The following is a 21,819-nucleotide window of genomic DNA, read 5'->3' on the forward strand; positions in this document are numbered from 1 at the left end:
AGCCCCAGACATCTCAAAATTTATTTAACAAATTGGTTTATTAGAAAACATAAACATCTGCACGGGGAATATTTCTAGCTGAAGCACACATGAAAAACATTAATCAGGTCCATAACAACACGAAGAAGGCGAGTTCTATCAAATTCAAAGTTAAATAAATGTTTGAAGATCTTACGACAATATAAAAAGGCGGATAATTCCCTTCAAATTTACACATTCACATAAAGCAACTTATTATGAAATGAGAAGAACCTTCACAAGTAAACCACGTTACAGCACTAGGTAGGGAGACCAAAAGAACGCTGTTCAAATACCCTGCCTCCCAAACTGCATGTTATTCATTTGTAACTGTTATTTCGTCGAATGTCTCAGCAGCGGTTCGAAAACTGACCTAAAATGACAGCTTTTTTGTTAATATGAGATGCGCATTTTAAGATGAAATACTTCATAACGTTTATGAACGTGTGAATGTAGTCTACGGGGTCTTTTTTTGCTTTCTTGTTTTGCAACTCTAAGGGAGTGCTCTGCCTGGTCAGGCAATTGTAAGCCTCTAGTCGGGTTCTCTCAGGCGAAGTTTTCAAGTGAGTTTTCAGCACATGAACACATAACAGAAACAAAGAAAGAGAATAGATGCTAGATTAAGCGTCCCCTTGCCCAGCCCAATCCGCACGCAGTCATGCCCAGCACATCCACAGTGGGCCCCGTTTAAAGCATAGTCTTCTTGAATCTCTCTTTTAGATGGACATCGACATTTCGTACAAGTTCTTGGAGCCAGACGATGAACGGCACAGCCACTTTAACGTGCACGACCAAATCGCCGATGATCCCGAGGTGCCGTCCACCCACGTCCTGAAACTCGACGTCAACTTCAAGGGTGACACCAAGGAGCGAAAGGTGGCCGCCGAGTTGCGGTACTCTTTCAACCACGACCTCTTCAACCACAAGCTACAGTTCTTCTACGACAGGACACCGTTCAGCCACGCTGACACCGAAGGACTGAAGGTAAGCCTTGCAAGGTCGGGTGTATCGCGGCTTCCTAAGGCGCACTGAACTGTGCGCAACCGCTAGCAAAAGGAACGAGCAGCACGAACGAGCTGACGCATTCTTAGAACATGCTAAATCAAAGTGTAGAAAAGAATACAAGCGCTTCGCTTTCAAGATACACGTTTATTATTATTCAGTTTTCACTGTCCCATTAGTATTTTACAGCGTGAAATACGTTATTCAAGATCCTGTCCATGTGCGACTGGTAGTCTACAAAACGATCCGTTTTCACTCTACTGGTTGGAGCAGTTACAGAAATTAGTGACTCTCAAACTATTGTACCGCCAGTGACTTTCATAGAGTAAACGCAGATGATGTATAAACAAACTGGAGAATCCGAAAAGTGCTGAGACTTTTTCTGTCACGGCCGCATTCAATGAATTCGTTGCATGCAGCGCACACGCGCAGCGTGACAGCTGGTACAAACCACTGTACAGGGAAAGTTTCTTCAGAACTAGATCATGCTTCATAGGATGAGCATAAAATCTCGGTCAGTTTTGCTTCTATTGTTTATTTGCATAAGTCCTTCTGATGTATATCATCAATGTGTTTCTGGCATGACGCTACGGCATTATGACTATGTCGTCATGCAGAATTCTCAAAGAAATCCTCGCCATAAAACGTGGAACTAAGTTTGGGTCGTTCGACGGGGCAGTTCTCTCAGCTACGGTAATAAAGACAATGAATAAAGGGGACGGCGAGAAAGTAGGCATTTCCAAGAGGGCGTTATGTGCTGTGCAGAATTTTGCTTTTCCGTATGTGCGCGCGTGTGTACCTTGCTGTCATGCTCTCAAAATACTAATAGTGTATAAGCGTTTCAGCTTTATATTATTTTTTCTTATTTCTTTTTACGTTGCACTTAATGTGCACGCATTCTAACTTGATTTCATTCGTTCTTTTCGTGAGCCTCGCGCTTGATTGGAACATCCCGTCATTTACCATTGGATTCAGTTAATTGTTTTCAGAATATTCAGTAGTATTTACATCACTCATAGCGCTTTATTCTACATGGTGTGTCAGCTAATGTTAACCGAGCGTTTCAACGAAAAAAGAAACATGCAAAATACATGGTGCAAGATACGATCTTTAAAGTTGCGTTGTTCGGTCGTCAGGCCTCTGACAACCGAATATAGTAGGTTTTACAGCTGCGTTTCGCACCGTCATTTTCATTTTTTTTTCGTTCAGCAGCTTGGCTAACGTTAGCTGAGAGACACAGTATGCATAAGTGAAATGCTGTAGCCGAAAGCACGTGCTCGTAACCTCTCTTACTGATCCCCGTACTAAAGCTATGTATATGAGCCTGGAGTTGGTGGAAAAGGTGGATGTGGGCTAGAGCTCACTGAAGAAAAAAAAATGTGTTTCCTCCCACTCACCTCATTTCTGCAGATCTGCCTGGACGCATCGGCGAAGTTCCCCAAGCCCGACTGGAGCGTAACTAATCTGGCTACGTTCTACACGGGGCACCACATTGACGCCCACCTCGACGTCCACTATGGAAGCACCTGCGAAGCAGGGTCGACTGTAAGTTTTCCGATTCCCGCCTACCAGGATAAAACCTGAACCGGTGGCCGAGGTCATTCGGCCACCGTCAGTGTGATCGAAGTACGACAAACAAAGCTACCGCCACGTCTTTGTCATTTCGTAAAACTGATATGTACTACCTCGAGCATTATCAAAGGGAACACCCAAAGTGCGTTAAAGAGACAATTCTGGCTAAATACGTCAGCCCTCTGTAAAAGTGGTCAATGGCACTCAATCTTCAGCTGCAAGACAGCTCCTTACAAATAAACATGGTAAGTTAGAATTCGCACAACACGGGAAACCTTCACTGGGAAACAAATTTTCAGAGCTCAAGTCTGCACGCGGTCGTTCATTTTGAAGCACCTCGTTAATAACGAACAAGAATAAAGGGGGTTAATCGAGGGGCCCGATTTTTATTAGTCATATCATAAGAAAGCAACAAATACTGACCCCGAGGACAGTTTATATCTTGCAACCTTTAAGTGACATATATTTAGCTTTAATTTCCACTGAGGACACTATCGTTAATAACGAGTATCACAAAAAAAGTACCATTGCTTAGAGCGAACGGCTTATGGGTTTTCTCAGCTAGGCGGCAAAATACCTTGAAAAAAATATTGGCACTCTCAACTCACGAAAACGGCGAGACGAGATACACACTGGCTTGACTCGGAAAAAATACTTCGGCCTAGAAACAATAAACGTAACCCAATGAGGCTACAGTGAGTGTTCGTCGAACGGAGTCCTGATGTTATAGCTGCCAAAGAACCATCATCACGCCACCTAATTTGATGAAGGCAGTAAAAGAACCGGTTATGCTGCAAAGATAGTTAAATCTGCGACACAATGGGGACGTCACAACGGTATAGCGAGTGACGTCCCCATTATTTAGCTTATGGAGACTCCGTGGTCGTAAGCCCGGTTTATTACTGTCATTAGCTGCGAGCAGCGAATTCTAGGCACACAACCGAAAAAATGAAATGTGAAAACCAACAAATGAATTTTGCACGTAATTACATGAAAGTACCACGTGTAATCGTGCTATAGTTGGTTTCTAAGCAAGGAGTATTCCTATGTGTACGCTTTTGAGTCTGAATTAAGCCACTGTTACAAATACAAGTAGATCTGGAAATGACACAACGCATTGCAGTAGTTTCGCAATTTCTCACGTTATATATATGAGCACTGTATAGGGCATCGATGCTAAATTAAAAAAAGCAGTAGGTTCGACGTACACGTGTAGCACTCTTAATTTTGAAAAGGCACTTTGGCTTTCATTTGTACTCTCATTAATCAATCTGCCTTTATTCCGCCTTACAAATGCAAAGAGAGCTGAAAACAAGCACCACTCTAAACTAGTTTAGCGACAACGGTGTTGTGTAAAAATAAATTCACAGACGATTACTCTGCTCCCTAAAGCAAAATTTGAGCGCAGATCTATAAGCGTTTTCATTTCGCGATATATTGAGGCAATGAACTTGAGAGATACATGTAGCAGAGTCGGCGATTGACAAAAATTTGATATGCGGGTCAAACGCGTCGCCTTTTAAACTTGGCTCGTCGAAGGTTCCAGTATAATAGCTGGTGACGCGTGACTTCGAGAAAGTACTACACAACGCGTGTCCCGCATCTAATAAGATTACAAAATAATCGCAAACAATGACAGTCGAAACAGTCGTGAATGAGACCAAACCAAACCACCTCTCGCTCGCGTGAGCTCTCGCTCGCGCGAGAGCTCTCGCGTGAGGATAGTACGAAACGAGAGTTGCGGCCGAGATCAGATACGAGTACGGATCGAGCGCTCGGGCGAGTCCACATGACACCAGTTTCCGGCGCGCACGTCACTCGAGAGGCCGCTCTCATTGGTCTCCGCCGTTCGCGGCTCCGAGTCTTTCATCTCCCGCTCCGCGTTCGCTCTTTCATCTTCCGCTGTTCTCGTTCGCTCGGCTACGCCACCTACGCCGACGCTCGCCACTGGAACAGGCGCCTAAGATCTGCGCTCTAAAAACTGTTTTAAGAAGCGTTTAATCCTGTGTGAAGCTATAGTACTTCGTTGTAGTCAACATGTCGAAACAACTGCCCGCAAATTTATTTCCTCTGTAGGTTGCATAGATGCTTCTTAACTTTGTACTCTTTTTCTCTAAAACCAGATCACGATTAACGGCAAGTTCACACACACCGACGAGGACGAACAACAGTTGGCAGCCGCGGCCGAAGGCAAGGCAGTCGGCAGGAACAGGTTCAGCAGCACATTCCTCCACTGGCTCGCAAACAAGTGCCACCAACATCAAGAGAAGGGCCTCCAGTTCAGCCACTACTGCTACAGACTGCTCCGTTACTCCAGTCGCCTGGGCAAATTCACCGCAGACGTAGAGTGGAAGAACTACAAGTCCGTGAGTACACAATTCCACCGTCTTTCGCAAGCGTTAGCTTCTTTCAGCCAATGCAATCCATCTACTAATCAATGCGTCATCTTTTAAAGCATGGTTGGTTGCAGATTTAACCGTATATAGCTAACGGTTTATACGATCATTATATATAGTTACCAGAATTATTTTCTACTGAATGCAAAGTATTATGTTACCGGCGCCAGAGTGTGTGCGCGCCCACACACATACATACACATATACGCGCGCGCATGCACACAGACACACGCACACGCATGCACCAGCTCCCTGAGGATATGTAGCGTTTAACAGCGTTTCTTCTCAGCAAGTCGGCATGAAACTCAACGCATTCAGCCGCTTCCTAGTTGCACTTGAGAGCCAGATATTTTCTGGTAATTCTGACGTTGACGGCCAATGTATTTGGGGTTGGACGAACAGATGTTATGATAATACCTTGTGAAACAAAATGCTAGCTGGGGCCGACAAGCAATATATACTTCTCTTTATCTTTCTGCTGCGTCTACTCTCTGGTACTAAGCTCCGCGGTTCGTTCTAATGAACCATCGGACCCTTACACATTTTCGTTAATGACCCTAATATCTTCTATTTCCCTAATTTATGTTACCGTCTTTCCCCATCGTTTACTCGTCTTGGACCGCCAACTTCGTTTGCCTTTTTTTCTACGCTCAAAAGCACACGGCTTGGAACAGTGCAACTGCGTCCTCTATTATCTCTAGATGGATGGTCCCAAATGATTCATATCATTACCTACAGCGTTTCTAGAAACCCTAGCAGGACACAGTCGTTGAAATGCCCTTCTCCATAAATGCACGCAAAAAGAGGCACAATACCAACACCTTAAATATGTGCACCTCATGCAGTTTCACCTCGATTTACGTCGCTCGTACTCTAGGAAACATCGTACGTTTCTCCTTGAAATCGGCTTTCGCGCATGCCAATCACGTTTAAAGCACGTCTATTTTTTCGCTGCTTTGTTCTGCAGCTGCTGAACCGCTTGGCACCGTACTACGCGAAACGCTACGCGTACAAACCCTGGAAAGCTGGCTTCCTGGGTGTTGTTCGCTCGTACTTCACGGGTGACCATGGCAAGATCCACGTCGTCTCGCAAGTTCCATGGTGGGGAGTCGGTGAAAAGCCACACACCAACATGATCGTCACGACCGAGGACGGCCACCACCACGAACACTGGGAGGTGCCCACGTTTAGCAAGATCCTCGAGCCGAGGATCTTCTCGGTAACCGGTTACTCGAATGCCGCGGAGTACTCCAAGCTCTACAGACACAGTAAGTGTTCCGTCGGAGGCCTAAATCTTGAGGTGCTGTAAGCCTCGATGTTTAAATACTGCCCTGTCGAGCACAAAGATGTCGGTGCAAAGGATCGATCAGACGAATTTGGCGCTATATACGTACAATAAATCATGGAAATTCTGTTTTGTGGAAACCCGCAATGTGATGGAAGGTTCCCGAAAAAAAAAATCCTCGTCCGCCTGACTGTAGCAGGAAGGTACAAAGGGAACTAATATGGATTATTGAGAATTTTTTTTTAGATTCATTTGGGCTTCCTTTGTAATGTCGAGCTACAGTCGGGCGGATGACGATTTTCTCTGCCATATTCAATGTCCCTATGCTTCGAGCTGTCGAATTATTTGGTCTCGCACTGGGATTTGCTAACTTCACCGCGAATTAATTCAAAATGGCAACTACACCAGGCAGGCTGAAGTATTTTGGCAAAACATGACAACACATCTTCGCTTTCCCGTCAGGTACATTCAATTAGATAGTTCATGTATCATAATGAAAATGTTGCCCTCTTTATGTTGAAAAGGTGCTACGCACATTGGAAAAGGACAAAGACAACACGATAGCTGAAATCACTTGCGTATAAGTTGCCGGTGTTGTTGGCAGCTGCGTTTTCAATGCTAAAAAAGAATGCTAAACTTTTTCAACATAAACAAGAAACACTTTGCGAAGTCACGCAATTGCGGTGGCGTTTCTGCAACATAGTATACAAGCAAAAAAGCCAACAATACCTTAACCATTAGTTGGCAAATATTGCTGCCCAAAACAGCAAGCAGTGACGAAGCACAAAGGTGCAGCAGATAACACCTACACTTTTTGCCTGAAGTTTTCGCTTACGTAGAGTAGCAGGCCAGATGCTCCATTTTCCAGCCGACCTTTCTACATTTTCCAGTCATAAAACTACTTCTTCTGCTTTGAAGACAAGGTCCTCTGCGCCGACTTCATACTGGTTTGGCGTGTCTGGGATGTGGCTATCGTTATATGCAACCCATTACCAAAACGACCAGTTTCGTTGCATTGCAGTGTCGCAGCGAGTCCCAAACGGTAGGAAAATGAACGCCTCAACAAGACAAAAATACAGGATTAGTCACCGAGTAGGTAAGATCAAGAGTATCAGTGCAATTACCGTCAATTTAGTAGAAATTTACCCACATGGCAACACGGATTGCACTCTCTCCTGGATAATATCCCTTGGCCTCATTGTCAAAAAAAAAAAGAGAGAGAGAGAAAGGTGTATCAACTCAAGTCGACGCGAAAGAAGACAACGTCGTAGTACATTCTCGTCCAATATGAAAGGGAACACCTCCTTTGTGTTCAACCTATGTCTGTTAAAGTGCAGCTCAGAATCTCACTCACAGCTATTTGTTATATTTTGATCCTGTTGAGAGATCCTGCACATGGCACGTTACCTCATTAAAAGCAAACACTAGGAAATTTACCGGCTCTGGACATAAATCCGGCACCCCCTTCCATATTCGACGACACTCCACAAGCGTGTAAACGAAACGAAAGAACAAAATCGAAGTGAATAAAAGAAATCGAAAATCAAGAAACAAATAAGATCTGACAATGAAAGAATAATTTACATAATGCAACAATATCACGCAATTATGCAACATCTCCTAATGTTTATTGCCCCAATTTCAATATATATAAATACGTATACCAGGTAGGTTGATCTTCCGCGTCTTCTTTTGTCGACACGCCTTTGTTTTCTTCTTTTCTGCACAGACACGCAGTGTGTTTATTTACTTCGCATTCTCTCATTTTGCTGAATATTTACATATGTCACAACACCGTCAAACGTTTTCCCGCTTCAGAGTACTGCGACCTACAGTCTCACAGCGTGCGCACTTTCGATGGCACCGTGGTCCACCTGCCCGAGACAGACTGCTACAAAGTGGTCGCCCGCGATTGCTCGCCCAACAAGAGGTTCCTGGTCCTGGCTCGTGCCACGAACAACCCGACGCTCACCAAGGTGAGGATTCGGCCCGAGGGGCCAACCTAAACGCGAGCACTATCATTCATTCGCGTTAGCTGCTCGTTGATAAACCATCTATCGAAGTGAGATTCAGCAGGGAATATCATATATTCTTAATGAAACAGTTTTTGCCGCTATCTGGGTCACATTCGTGTCGTTGACGGTGAAGTACAAAATACCAAAAGGAGTTGAAGACTTAAAGGGATTCTACCAGCCGAACAATAGACGCCTAAGTCAGGAGCTAAGTTACGGCAATGGACCTGTCTTCGTCAGTGTAAGACAAGTGCAAGACAACTTTCTTTGTGGAAGCACGATTTTGCATTTGCTTGTACGGCTACTTTTCATCACTATGGCGATGAGGCTGCTAAATAAACCTATTTCACTGCCTGAGAGGGTGGACCATTGAAGAATGATAAGCACGGATGAGTATCCGCGCAGATGTATGGTTGTGTCTGGTTGTGTCTGGTTAAGAGCTAGTTTTCTGGTGAGGAGCTTACCTTTGAGTTTTGGACGTCACTAATATTTAGCCCGCGCATTGTTGTCAGAGCATGCTTCATTGTTTTTTGCCAAGCGTGTCATGTTTTCAATGCCCGTGATCTACAATTAACGCGAAAAGCAAACCCTATCGATTGAAACAACAGAAGCGGCTACGTGAACAATCAGTCCGCGTTGAAGGAAAGACGCAATTTGTTTCCTCCGGAGTCATATTAGCTTCTATGCTTCAGGGTTGTCGCGTATGACTGTTAGTTGAGTTGTTTACATTAAACTCGGCTATTGTCTAAGCTTCCTGGGCTAATACTCGATCGGTATTGAAACTCAACCCTGCGAAACGTGAGCGCCACTGTGTAGAAAATGTACTTTAAGTCGCATACGAGTAATTATAAGAAGTTCAAAGCTTCGTGTTAGGCACCAAATACTGGGATCCTAATGGTTTATTGGCTGCTCAAAGACGACGGAACAACTTCCAAATTTCTAAATAGGGCAACCATCTACATGTTGTTTTGAAACCATCAATCTATATATAGCATACTATAGACCGGCAATATCATAAAGACATCGGAATGCTATCGGCAACAGCCTAATCACGTCTACTGCTGATTAACGGTGTATCATTTCAAATGCAATTTATCGAATATGTTCTCTCTTTATGCAATCGAACGCAGGCAGTGAAGTTGTTCATCCACTCGACGATGATCGAGATCCTGCCACTGGACGGCGAATCCGGTCTGGTGGTTCGCGTTGACGGCAACAAAGTAGACATCACAGCCGAGCATCCCTACAGCCACACCTCTCACGACGCTGAGCTGTTCAGGATCAAGAAGGAGAGCACAAAGTGGTACAAGCTGGACTCCGAGTCTTACGGCCTCCACTTGGGATTCGGCGGGAACATGCTCGTGGTCGAGGTTAGTAAGGCAATCGTTTTTCTGTTAACAACCAGGAAATTATAATTTGAGAAAGCATCTCTGAGGTTTAGTTGTCCTTCAATAACTGGAACTCGTACAAAAACGAGCAACACTCCGAGGGCCCATTGCGACTGCTAAATCGACGTCGAAGAACCACCGTTTGCCGACTATCTTTCATTTTCATATTTTTAATTTCATGTATTGAGAGGCACAGTTGAAACTGTACTCTAAGAAATAGTAAGTCTGGTCTGGTGTCCTGCTGTCTTTGTATCCTTGAAGTACCCTTATCGGATACCACATTGAAATGCAGTCCTTGTTTGCGTATAGGTTTGTGAAAAGAATGATGTCTTCTTAAACTGTCACCTCTACATCATTTGGCTTGATAATAGAGTATTTGCGGCATGCGCCACCTGACTGACGTAGTCTAGGGGTTTTGTCTATTACTTTCCCATTTTCCGAATCCAAACTGCAATGGAGTAATTGCCATAAATGGTTGCTTCATATATTTAAAGCAGGTCATATGACCACTCACTGTACACTCGGACATCGTCGTCGACAGAGTGAAGTGTCCTTTGTAAGGCGACCGCCCCCAATAGTCTAACTGACCACACCTCTGCTACGGCTACGTTCCTAAACATGCTACGTGGCAGCAATTTCTAGAGGCGAACTGTATACCTAATGTGCCGTGGACCAACCGAAGAATGCGCAAGGCGCGATCTGTTTGCTATAATTGAATGTTCTCGATGTTAAAGATGCACCAAGGGTAACTAGGGCTTGGAATATTTTTTGAAGAAAACGTATGATAACCGAAGAGTTCACGAACTTGAGAACATTTTCTTCGCGAACAGCAGATAAAAGGGAACCTGACATTGATCGATGTGGTTTTGCGCACCATAGGAACACAGTAGCCATGACAGATGTCCTAGTCGAGTGGTATTCAGAATACTTTTGATGACCATGCACATATATAGGGTAAACGAGCGCCCAGCAAAAGCACGATGTGCGAACATTTGTCAGTTTCGGACCCACCGGAATGCGCCTGCTGCTTCTGGGATTCGAACCTGCGCATCAAGCTCAGCAGCACAATGTCACAAATGTGAGCAACCGCGGCGGTTCCGCGGGATCTTATAGTTCCCGTCGGCCCCCGATTACAAGCTGCTACCTCAAGACGAGAATCCTATCATGAGCGGCATTTACAGAAGATACATATTGTGATTGCTGACCCTGGTTTTGGAAAAAAAAACATTTGGAATTTATTTCAGTTAAGTCATCTTTACACACACGAACAATTTGATGTTTTCGCTGAAAGATTCATATTCTATAGCGCCTGCTTTGACTTGACATTCGATCGAAGGCTATGAAAGGCGATGGACGCTGGTAAGCGTTACCCGATATTCTTGGTTTTTCAGGTGGCTCCGTTTTACCGCGGAAAGCTGTGCGGTCTGTGTGGCGACTACAACCTGGACAAGAACCACGAGCTGTCCGGACCCGACCGCCACCTGTACAACAACACGCTCGAGTTCGCCAAGAGCTACGTCGTGCCCAGCGCGGACTGCCACCCACCGGCACACTAATTGCCCTTGGCGGCGGACGCTCTAATCGACCATCACATCATTACAACGAGCACACTTGCTGCAAACTCCTACCATTAAAAAGCATAGAGCCGACCTGGAAAGAAGTGGTGCCTTCTAGCTTTCTCTAATGGGGTTAACGGGGGAGAGCTCTCAGCTACTAACCTTTCACCAGAATGCAATCGCATTAGTCCTCCACCTATGTATTATGTAAAACAAAAGCAATAAAGGAAGAAGTAGAAAACTGGTCGTTCAAGTGTTCATTTTTAAAAGAATGTAGAATCTTCTCAGAACTGCGTATCAACGCAGAGTCGAAGCTTAGCCTAACTTCCACATATTAGTTGTCGTGCTTACGGGATGAGAAAATCCCGACAGAAAGAGCACCTCCAGCGAGAACATCTTACGCTGCCATCAACTACAGTGTGCTAAACCTGATAAGTACTGCTGGTTTAAGATATCTACAATAAAAGAAAAATGTTCGAGGCCTTCTCAAAGCATACCGGCGTCCTCCCCTATACTGATTACCCACCCACCTCTTACAACACAGGCCATCACTGAATATAAAGGCTTGTAGAAATGGAAGAATGAAGGAAATAATTATCAAATAAATAACTATTTATTAATGAATCATTACATAATCAATCAAAGAAGGCCGCAGACTTTTGTAACTTTACAGGATCTCAACCCTGTTCCCAGCGAAGTTGCTTCTTTCGAGCAGTTGGAATAACAATTTACGTAGCCTTTAAGTGAATTCACACTTTAAACAATTTTTCGCATCTGACTTGCCCGCTTGAAAACATGCCCACATATAAAGTTTTAGGACGGTTGTTAGGGAATTTCTACAAAGGCAGCCATTCGTCTGCACACAATATTTCCCCACCCCTTTCTTACTAAATTGGATTTCGGTTGCATTCACAGTTCTCCTAGAGCATCGAGATAAATTTGGCTTTGTTCGTAAAGCACTCTCACAACACTACAAATTACTTGCATACATAATTAACAGCTCAGGCGATAATTAAACCACACAGATTGAACTTCGCCTTCATGTTACCCATAACATGAATATACTTAACTTAGCGTGCGCATAACCCCTAACGTGGCCCTCATTTTCACCAATTCAATTATAAACTTGGTAAAACCTAATTTTCTCTCGCAAAACGGAAAAATATAGCGTACAATGGCCACAGAATTCTTTCGAGCACTTGCTGAAGAATTTTTTACGAAGACTGCTCATGATGCACACGCATTAAACTTCGCACACAAATTTTTCACAGCATTGCCTTCATGTTAGACAAATTCCATTTCGCTGGCCTTTGTATTTCTTCATGTGCAGCGGGCTAAATGCTGCGCCGCTCTTATAAAATGCTCACACCGCATCAGCGCTCCTACATGTATAAATTATTCTAAAAGCAGTAATAAAACGACACCTTTTGAAATTTGCCTCTATATTACCCATACTGTGTCGCTTACTTTCGGAACTTATAATCACGGTGCCTAGTTTAGTTCACCGAGGACGCCACGCAAACCAACTATAGGAACCTCGTATAACACATGGAAATGGACAAAAAAGAAGAGTTCGGCAATACTCTGCAACATTTCTAACTAGGGCAGCAAGGTGAAAGTTTCGCCACACATTACACTTAACATTCCTCTTGTTTCTACTGAACTTGAGCTTGATCTATTGTACAGTGGTATTAAAAATCTGGGGAACATTGGGCATAACGGCAGCAGGTAACGCTTGAATAAGTAGTTTTCTGGGTACGGTGGAATTAACGCACGCAGTCAAGCTTCTGCACCTAACCTCCTCAGACAAAGAATTCACAGCTCTCGCGGAAACAGGGTCTCGCGCATTTGTACTACGTCACATGAGGCACGCGCACATTGGGCAAGAAAGGAGCAACCGCTGTCGAAAGCGGAGGCTTCTTTCGTCACCACGTGTTATAGGCTGCTGAGCACGAGGTCGCGGGATCGAATCCCGGCCACGGCGGCCGCATTTCGATGGGGGCGAAATCCGAAAACACCCGTGTGCTTAGATTTAGGTGCACGTTAAAGAACCCCAGGTGGTCAAAATTTCCGGAGTCCTCCACTACGGCGTGCCTCATAATCAGAAAGTGGTTTTGGCACGTAAAACCCCAAATATTATTATTATTATTAAGTTTCACTAAAGCCAAAGAGGAGCTTAAACTGAAAATGAACTCCACCTAGGATTTCTTCTTCCATGAGAAGCTGCAGGACCTAATAAAAACAAACCCGCGTAAATTATGGTGGTCTGTTTTACCACGTGGTACGACAGCTACTTCTATGGTGATTAACAATGATTGGGCCAATGATCCATTTCATATATCAAATACATTTAATGAGTATTTCCAGGCCGTCTTTACTCGTGACAACAACGTCATCCAAACAGACACCATTGCTCGTAGTGACGTTTCCTTCAATGACGTTAATGTTACCGAAGAAGGCGCTTTCAACTTAGTATTGAAACTCGCTATTAAGAAGTCTACTCGGTGCGCCTGACGGCATTCCGAACTTGCTTATGGTAAGGTACTTATTATGGACTTGTTTTTATCTTACTGTCATATTTCGCAAGTCCCCGGCGTCATCTATAGTACCCCCGTCCCCTGAAAAGGGCTCAACTTCTTCCTTTATTCAAGACCGGTGAAAAACACCTTATATCTCAATATAGACCAATTTCTTTTACCTCTCATTCACGTAAAATGTTAGAGAACATTACTTACAAAGTTATTCATACCATATTACTTACAAACGGATTATGGATCTTGAGCCAAATAGATTACTGACTAAAGTCCAGGACGGCTTCGGATGCCGATTCAGCACAGTAAAACCAGCTAGCTGAATTTAAACATAACATTTATATTAGCCTTGGCTCGGGCAATCAAATTGACGCAACCTTCATTGACTCTTCGAAGGCATTCGATACAGGGATTCATTCGAAATTGATGCATAAACTTGACGCCATTTTTAACAATACCCGGCTTCTCAGCTGTATTTCTAGTTTTATTTCCAATTGATCTTAATTTATTAATTTGTGTTCTTTAACAGAGCTGATTCCAGGGTGGTATAAGTGCCCTCAGGAGGGCCACAAGGTTCCATGTTGGGTCCCTTGCTTTTCTAGATATTTATAAATGATTTGCCTCGTCATGTAACCTCCAATTTACGTTTGTATGCCGAAGACTGCGTATTATACAACATAATTGCCTGCTTTTAAGACTATTTAGAGATTCAAAATGCAGTTTCCTTTGCTCTTGCTGCGTTACCTGGCTAATGACAATTAACATCCGCAATGCCGTCCTTATGACTTTCACTAATAACCCGATGTCTTCCGTTTTTACTTAGAAAATTAATAATACTCCCATTCAGAGCGTTAGTGAACTTAAATGCCTTGGTCTTGTTTTCACGGCCAATATGCCTTGGTCAGAACACATAGTTTTAATAACCTGACCAGGTACTGAGACAGTTAGGGTATCTGCGCCGCACATTGACCACAGCCCCAAGAGATAGGATTTCTCATTTTTCTTAGTCTCATTTTTCATTAAGAAGTAGTAGACTACTCATGTACCACGGCGAACCAAAAAGTATTTGCCCCTATTGTTTGTTAGCCAAATTACGGCTGTAAGTGCGAAGCCAACATATCCATTCCCAGCGGTGGACCTTTCTTGGACCGGCCCGGCCTTATCTGCCGGTAGCTCCGCGGCAAGGCGCTGCTGCCGATTGTGAGGCACAACCGCCACCTTCAGCATGTCCACGGCGTACAAGCAACGAAATGTGATTCGTTTTCTGTGGAGAAAGGGACAAACGCCCATCGAAATCCACAAGGGAACCCAGCCCACGTATGGGGAAAGGTGACTCACATTGAGAAGTGTAAGGTGGTGGTGGTGGTGTTGCGAGTTCGCAAAAGGTTGTGAAGGCTTGCGTGACAATAAGCGTTTGAGGAGGCCGCGTGCGTCACTGACTGACGACAACATCGCGACAGCAGTCCGAAAGTGGTTCCACAGTCTGCAGGACCAATTCTGCCAGGGGCCATCTCAAATTTACTACTGCAATGAGACAAGTGTCTGAACCGGTGTGGGGACTATGTGGGAAAATAGTGTTACGTAGGTAAAATAGTACGTATGTATGTAGTTACCTACACGTACCTTGGCTATCTTGGCTAATAGAAAATAGGCGTAAACAATTTATAATTCGCCCCGTATAAATCACTAATCCGGCCGCTGCTAGAATATACTTCGCCTGTCTGGAATCCGTGGAAACAATGCGACATTAATCAAATCGAAGGCATCCAAAAGCGTGCGATTCGCTTCATATGCCTCAGGCTTGGTAGGGATTTTTTCACCTTCAACACAGCGCTTTCATCCCTAGCCTTGCAACCGCTCTCAGGTCACCGACGCACGCAATCAATAAAATTTTCGCATTGTATTATTAATTCCTCTTGCCAGATTTCTTAAGATAATTACCTAACTCCTTCTAAACTATCTAGAACTGGAAGTCACCATCACCTCCTCATCGCGCCTTATGTTGCCCATACGGACACTTGCAAATACAGTTTCTTTCCCTATGTAATTGAATATTAGCATTTTTGCCTAGTCCTACTCATTCTCTTCCTTTAAACTTATTTTTAGCTGCTGTTGAATAGGTAGTTAGTATTTACATTTGGCATGCATTCTTCATATTGTCTTTTATTATTTGTCATTGTTCTGCATTTCACATCCACTCCTGCATTAGCCCAAGAAAGCTGCAGTAGGTGTAGATAAATAAAATGAATAATGTATATAAGCAAAGTGTAGAAACAAGGGTTCAATAATTATTTGCAACGCTTATAATTGCGCGAGGAACGTGAATTTTTTGCCATACATTGTACTTAAGATGGCCTACATTTCCGACAAGATGGAGCCAACACCGCCACTCTTATTCAGGCACACCTCAATGCTCCTACGAAAATAATCTGCATCTCTGACACGCACGGATGCGCTGCGCAATCAAGCAGCTAACCAGCTGGCTAAAGAAGAGTTACTACGAGCTCCCATTATCTACGGTCTCCTTAGATGTTCCCAATAACGACAGTGCGCCTGACTGAAAAAATACCGCTCCAAAGGCACGAAATTCTCACGCCAATACCCAACCTTAATCAGAGAGCATGTAACGCTCTTACGGTGGGCACAATGCCAATTCGCACTCGCCAGTACCGCATTAGGGCACAATCAAGGCCTCGCCCTGAGTGCCAAGGATAACAAGACTAACACCATGTGCTATTGGTACGTCATTCCTCTCCCCCATCCCTTCCCAAGTTCCTGTGGCCTTTCATTCTCACCTACACTGGACTGGCTCAATCAATCAATCAATTTATTTGCGATTCATTACAGCATCTGCACATAACTAACGCGAAGACAAGGACAAAAAGCTTCTAAGTAGCAGCTTGACTATGTTCATTAGTGCCTGGAAAAGTTCATCATCGGCCCGCACCGCAGCGCCCCCTAACCTAGCGGCATCTCTTAACATTAATAAAGTTTTCGTTCTTCCTCGTCATGCCAACATTTCTGAATCGCCTTCAGCGCAACGCAAACCATTGCTATCGCTCTCAATGATTCTACTTTGGGCTAAACTGCCTTTCCTTTATTTTTTTGCAAGCGTCGTGACTACTGAGCCTGACCCTGCTGAAAGAAAAGAAAGTTCCACAAGGAAAAATAAGAAACTAGGTAACTGAATATATAGACACGGTAGCGAACGCATGACCACTCGCTTACTTGACTGAGCTCGCTCGCTCAATACCTCACTGCTTTCCACGCCAGCCCAGCCCACTGACTGCCACATTTGGTACTTTCTCACCGCAGGCCTCCAAATTCGCGTTCAGCTTACTTCTACACCCGTTATTTGAAAAATTTCCGGATTCCAGTTATGTGCAAATGCTTTCGAAATAAAGTTACGTCTTTTCAAAGGCCAACTGAGGCGCGACCCAGCCACACGCGCCAAAAGACAGTCAGCAGTGCAGAGAGCCTGTGCGACGTATCGTATGAACTTAGTTTCAAGGGCGAATTCCAAGTCACCCCGTACGTGACACCCAGGAGGCCGCTACTTCACCGGCGACGCTCGAGAAGACCTCACGCTTCGCAATCGAGAAATCTGAGCCCAGACTGAGACTTAGGACGAGTGACCTGCTCGAATGAGGTTTCTCTGGACGGGTGGTATTATCACTGCTGGAAATGCGAGGCTAAGAAAACAACCGTTTTATCTTTCCCATATGCACTTCGAAGTCGGCGGATGCTTTCTCCTCCCCGTCCTCCCCCAACCCCCTTTCTATATTACCGCACCCTTGCGCCAAATGCAAAGCTACCCTCCCTCTCATCCGCCCTAGTGAAGACAACCCAGTACTTCACGCCTTCAAATAGCGAGTGGAGGCATTTAGAGCTCCGCTTGCAATGGGCGTGAACACTTGAGCTGCCATCATGACAGTGCTAGGGATATTGCTGCTGGCTGCCACAGCCTCCGGTGAGTTGATGTTGAATGAATCGCACGTGGCGCCTAGGAAGAGCACCATGTCTTGCCAGTTGTGTCTGTGCACTTACCGTTTGTGACTATGTGGTTCTAACATGTCACCCTTGCGATGACACAAAAGAAGCACTAGTGCCACGATCGGCCCACTAAGTGACCACATTTGATTGGAGATTCTACGGGATCGGCCCGGCACTGAATGCGTCACCTCTGGTATCGGAACAGCTCAGCAATTCCCGGTCCCCATGAAACACCAAGTTTACATGCCGAAACATCCTGCCGTGTAAAACCACAAGTTGTTGGACAAAGAAAGCGTCAGCTTAAAGAAAATAGAGGCACAGCTTCGCGTTACACATATTAGCGTAAAATTTTGCAGCAGTGTGACAGCCTAAGCATTCGCGGTTCTTTTTTTTTCTTTTTTTTTGCTTCTTTAAGGAATGTTGCTAACTTCATTGCTCGCATTTACTTAAGACAGCTGTTGAAAGTTAGACGCTTTTCATACCAGGCTTCTGGTTTCGGTTTCATCGTGCTTGAACTTTCCGGTGCCAATAAGTATAGACCCGCCGTGGTTGCTCTGTGGCTATGGTGTTGGGCTGCTGAGCGCGAGGTCGCCGGATCGAATCCCGGCCACGGCGGCCGCATTTCGGTGGGGGCGAAATGCGAAAACACCCGTGGTATTTAGATTTAGCTGCACGTTAAAGAACCCCAGGTGGTCAAAATTTCCGGAGTCCTCCACTACGGCGTGCCTCATGATCAGAAAGTGGTTTTGGCACGTTAAACCACATAATTCTTTTATAAGTATAGCCTGAAGCTGCAGCTTAAACGCAGATAAGGTTGGAAATTTTTACAGGTGGAATGTGCCTAGATAAAGAAATTGACTTTTCTACCTTGCTGTGTTTAAAGGTTTAATTCTTTTCGACAGCATGATTCAGCTGAGGTAAGAATGATATAAGTGCAGAACGCCGATTATAGCATAACTTGGCGGCAGAGTGGCCTAACAGCACTGACGTGCGCCTACAATGAGTAAAGGGAATAAAGGAAGTTTAATTATGTCCTTATCCTTCTCACGGTACACACGCTTTTCCCGCTTGAGCAATAAAGGAATATGTACTGAATGTTTGTTTCTCTCTCTCTCTGGGGTCACCAGGCTTCGAAGTCGGCAGGGAGTATGTGTACGAGTACAACGGAACGATGTACATTCTAAACCCTGAGCAGCGGCATCAGTTGACTGGTCTTGTATTCCGAAGCAAGGTCATCATGCAGCCTAAGCCCGATCACACGCACTTCAAGGTAACCTTAGAGAAACTAAGTTCAGATAGAGTGAAGTAATAATTACCACAAAATTGCCCTCGCGAAGTGAGCGATCGCCACAACAGCTTAAAGGCGGTTGAGATGACAAAGATGGAGTTCATCTTATTTGCTAGAGGTTTGCCCTCAATTGCTTTTTTTCCAGCACTATAGATCAGCGTTCTTTAGCTTTAGTTACACAAATACGGCGCATTCCTTATGTTTCGTCGTAACAACACAGATAATTTTTCTATCTTCGATAAGGCACCGGAATGGGTGCTAAATAACAATATTTACTCTTTTTTTCTCTCTCTCTCTCGTATCTTCAAAGCAGAACCATAGTGAGGCTAATTAAAACATGCGAATGTTAGACCGCTTTATGACTACCGGACGTTACAGAAACAATTATCTTCATATTACTTGAGCAGCAGCATCAGAGACGTGCCTATATGGGCCCTTTTTATAAAGCTTCACTCTCGCCCTTAATGTGGCGGCATTTTGAAGTCCTTATAATTTTTCTAGTAAAAATACTTGGAAACTGGAGATAGTCGGGGACGCAAGTACATACACAGCCGACTAGAAAGAAAGTTCGACAAACATTTTACTTTGAGAGAAAAATGCTACAAATATTAGCGTTCTCGCTGTCTCTGCTTCCCAATAGATGAAGTTTCTTCCTCTGTTTCTCTGAAGCAATATACAAACCAGAAGCCTTTACCACTCATTCTTCCAGATTGTGAACTTCGAAACGGACACGTTCAACTCGGACGAGATCGACCTATCTAATCACGAGTTCCAGTACGCGTCAAACAATCACCTCCTCGGTGCTCTCGAACAAGGATTTGCCGCCAAGTTTGACGAAGGGAAGGTACAGCGCCTTGTTGTTTCTTTTTTTTTCGGGAGGAATATTGCCATTGAAACAGCGGCACCGTTTGTGCCACTTGCGAGTGCCTCACACACACAGCTACAAAAGCAAAAGTAAAAGAAAGCAAAGACTGAACAACAACACTGGACATGACCACTCAAGCCGTTGTACACAAACGCATCCCTAATGTTTTCAGCCCACGAAATTCCGCACAAATAAGTATTTCAAGGCGCTAAAAACTTTCCTGTCAAAGCCATTAACAAGCCATGGTAGAAGTGTCCGAGTGTTACGTTTCTTGTTTGCCAAACTACGTGTATAGAGGTGATGTGTAAATGGAGCGCACCGCGTCCACATTCTCCTAAGAACTAAGAAGGAATTTCGAATGCATTACTTTTGCGGACTGTGCGCACCGGAAGCAACAATTTGTGTCCACATCTACGGCCCATAAGGTGGCGCCCTGTGGATTTAAAATGCAGATCATAAAGGCTATGTTTTCGCTGGTTGAATGCCTGCGGAGCCGATTGCGGGAGTCAGCAACGCGTCATAGAAGTCGGGTTTTGTGCTCCACCTGTTGCAGAGCCCGAAACATGTCACAGCCACCATTCTTAAACACCAGCTATTGCCTAGTTCCGAGCAGACGTTGTACAAATGGCATGACGTCACGAGCTAGCAGCGCGGAAACATTAGCTGGTATTTCGCTTCCACGACTTCTATTGTCTTACGTAGATCTCGCTCACAGCAACACTAAACTTCGGAAACCTTGTGTACAGACCAAGCCAATCTTACCATTTCCCTTTAAAGGATCCCCGAGCCACCCCTCGGGCATTGTGGAAAAAAAACATTCCGCGGATTACGTACGCAGCTGTGAACAGCTCACCCACATTTTGTAGTCGTGCGCGGCTCATGCAGTTCACAAGTGGAACGCGAAGTTATCTTTTGCTCAAGCACCATTTTTTTTTCAAACAGAAGCCTTCTTCTCGCCCGTCTCAAAGCTGCCGGCGACAGTCTATGCCTCCGCATTTCAGATTCCCACACATGGCTGTTATTGGCCGATAGCTGACGTCAGTCAAGAAGGGTGTTTGGATCAGTGGACTTCCTCCACCTGTTAGTGTGTATAATATTTGATGTGTTGGGCAAAACAGGTTGAAGTAAGCGAATACTTTGTTTTCAGTTTCGCTATAAATGATGCACTTCCGGCCGATGTGATGCCTAGCTCGAAGCCACGCTTCATCGTCTGTCTCCTCTCGTGCTGGCAGTGAGGGCAAGCCCATGTTACTCGCGCATCCGGTGAAAGTACGCGCGTGGGAAGGGCTGTTCTCATAGAGCGGCGGTGCCTGGCTAACACCTTCCGTGTTAGCAGGAAAGGTCGCCGACGCTACGGTGCTCCCGTCGCCGCTTCGCTGCCATTCTCGCGCCGCGGCAGGCACCGAATTTCAGTAAAAGGTACCGAACGCGACCTCTGTAACATACGTAAACATTGGGAGAATTTCACGTAAGCTGTAAATTTATAAATTAAAATTTTCGGCTTTAGATCCTCTGAACGACGTGGTTCAGAGAACTGCGATATCTCTTTTTTGGTGTAGAGTTACGGACTAGTAAACTTCGTGCTCCTATTTCTTTTTTTTTTTAATATACGAGTTTTCGGAACAATTTGTAAAATTTCGTGTTATTTTGCTTCTTAGAGTCCATATTATTCAACCTTCTTTCTCGAATCAGACAAATTTTTTTCAAATTGGTTCAACGGTTGTCTCACAAAAAGCACTTCAGCATTTCACGTGCATTTGAATGGAGGAAATTCTTGTTAGCCCCGTGCTAGAGCTTCATCTTAAGCACAGCGAGTGATTCAACACTTTAGCAGAGCTCGTGAATCGACAACCTGAGCCAGCACTTAGGAACTGTTCGCGCCTGTCCCCATCTTGTATACTGCTTTCTGCAGA

At 44.6% G+C, this 21,819-nt stretch overlaps 2 protein-coding genes across 2 annotated transcripts in view; both read left to right on the plus strand.

Annotated features, from left to right (window-relative positions):
* LOC142560064 (vitellogenin-6-like) overlaps window positions 1-11,487 on the plus strand; it is a 42,562-nt gene extending 31,075 nt beyond the window's left edge. Inside the window, exons 19-25 of the mRNA XM_075671842.1 lie at window positions 739-1,002; window positions 2,431-2,565; window positions 4,716-4,958; window positions 5,956-6,256; window positions 8,092-8,249; window positions 9,416-9,655; window positions 11,065-11,487. Coding sequence (XP_075527957.1) covers window positions 739-1,002; window positions 2,431-2,565; window positions 4,716-4,958; window positions 5,956-6,256; window positions 8,092-8,249; window positions 9,416-9,655; window positions 11,065-11,229 — 1,506 coding nt within the window. The 3' untranslated portion in view covers window positions 11,230-11,487. The remainder of the gene's footprint in view (window positions 1-738; window positions 1,003-2,430; window positions 2,566-4,715; window positions 4,959-5,955; window positions 6,257-8,091; window positions 8,250-9,415; window positions 9,656-11,064) is intronic.
* Window positions 11,488-17,597: 6,110 nt separating this feature from the next.
* LOC142560063 (vitellogenin-6-like) overlaps window positions 17,598-21,819 on the plus strand; it is a 48,453-nt gene continuing 44,231 nt past the window's right edge. The window contains exons 1-4 of the mRNA XM_075671840.1: window positions 17,598-17,730; window positions 18,881-19,023; window positions 19,751-19,885; window position 21,819. The exon at window position 21,819 is cut by the window's right edge and continues 137 nt beyond it. Coding sequence (XP_075527955.1) covers window positions 17,688-17,730; window positions 18,881-19,023; window positions 19,751-19,885; window position 21,819 — 322 coding nt within the window. The 5' untranslated portion in view covers window positions 17,598-17,687. The remainder of the gene's footprint in view (window positions 17,731-18,880; window positions 19,024-19,750; window positions 19,886-21,818) is intronic.

Source organism: Dermacentor variabilis, chromosome 10 (assembly GCF_050947875.1).
Source record: "Dermacentor variabilis isolate Ectoservices chromosome 10, ASM5094787v1, whole genome shotgun sequence".
In the NCBI taxonomy this organism is placed as follows: domain Eukaryota; kingdom Metazoa; phylum Arthropoda; class Arachnida; order Ixodida; family Ixodidae; genus Dermacentor; species Dermacentor variabilis.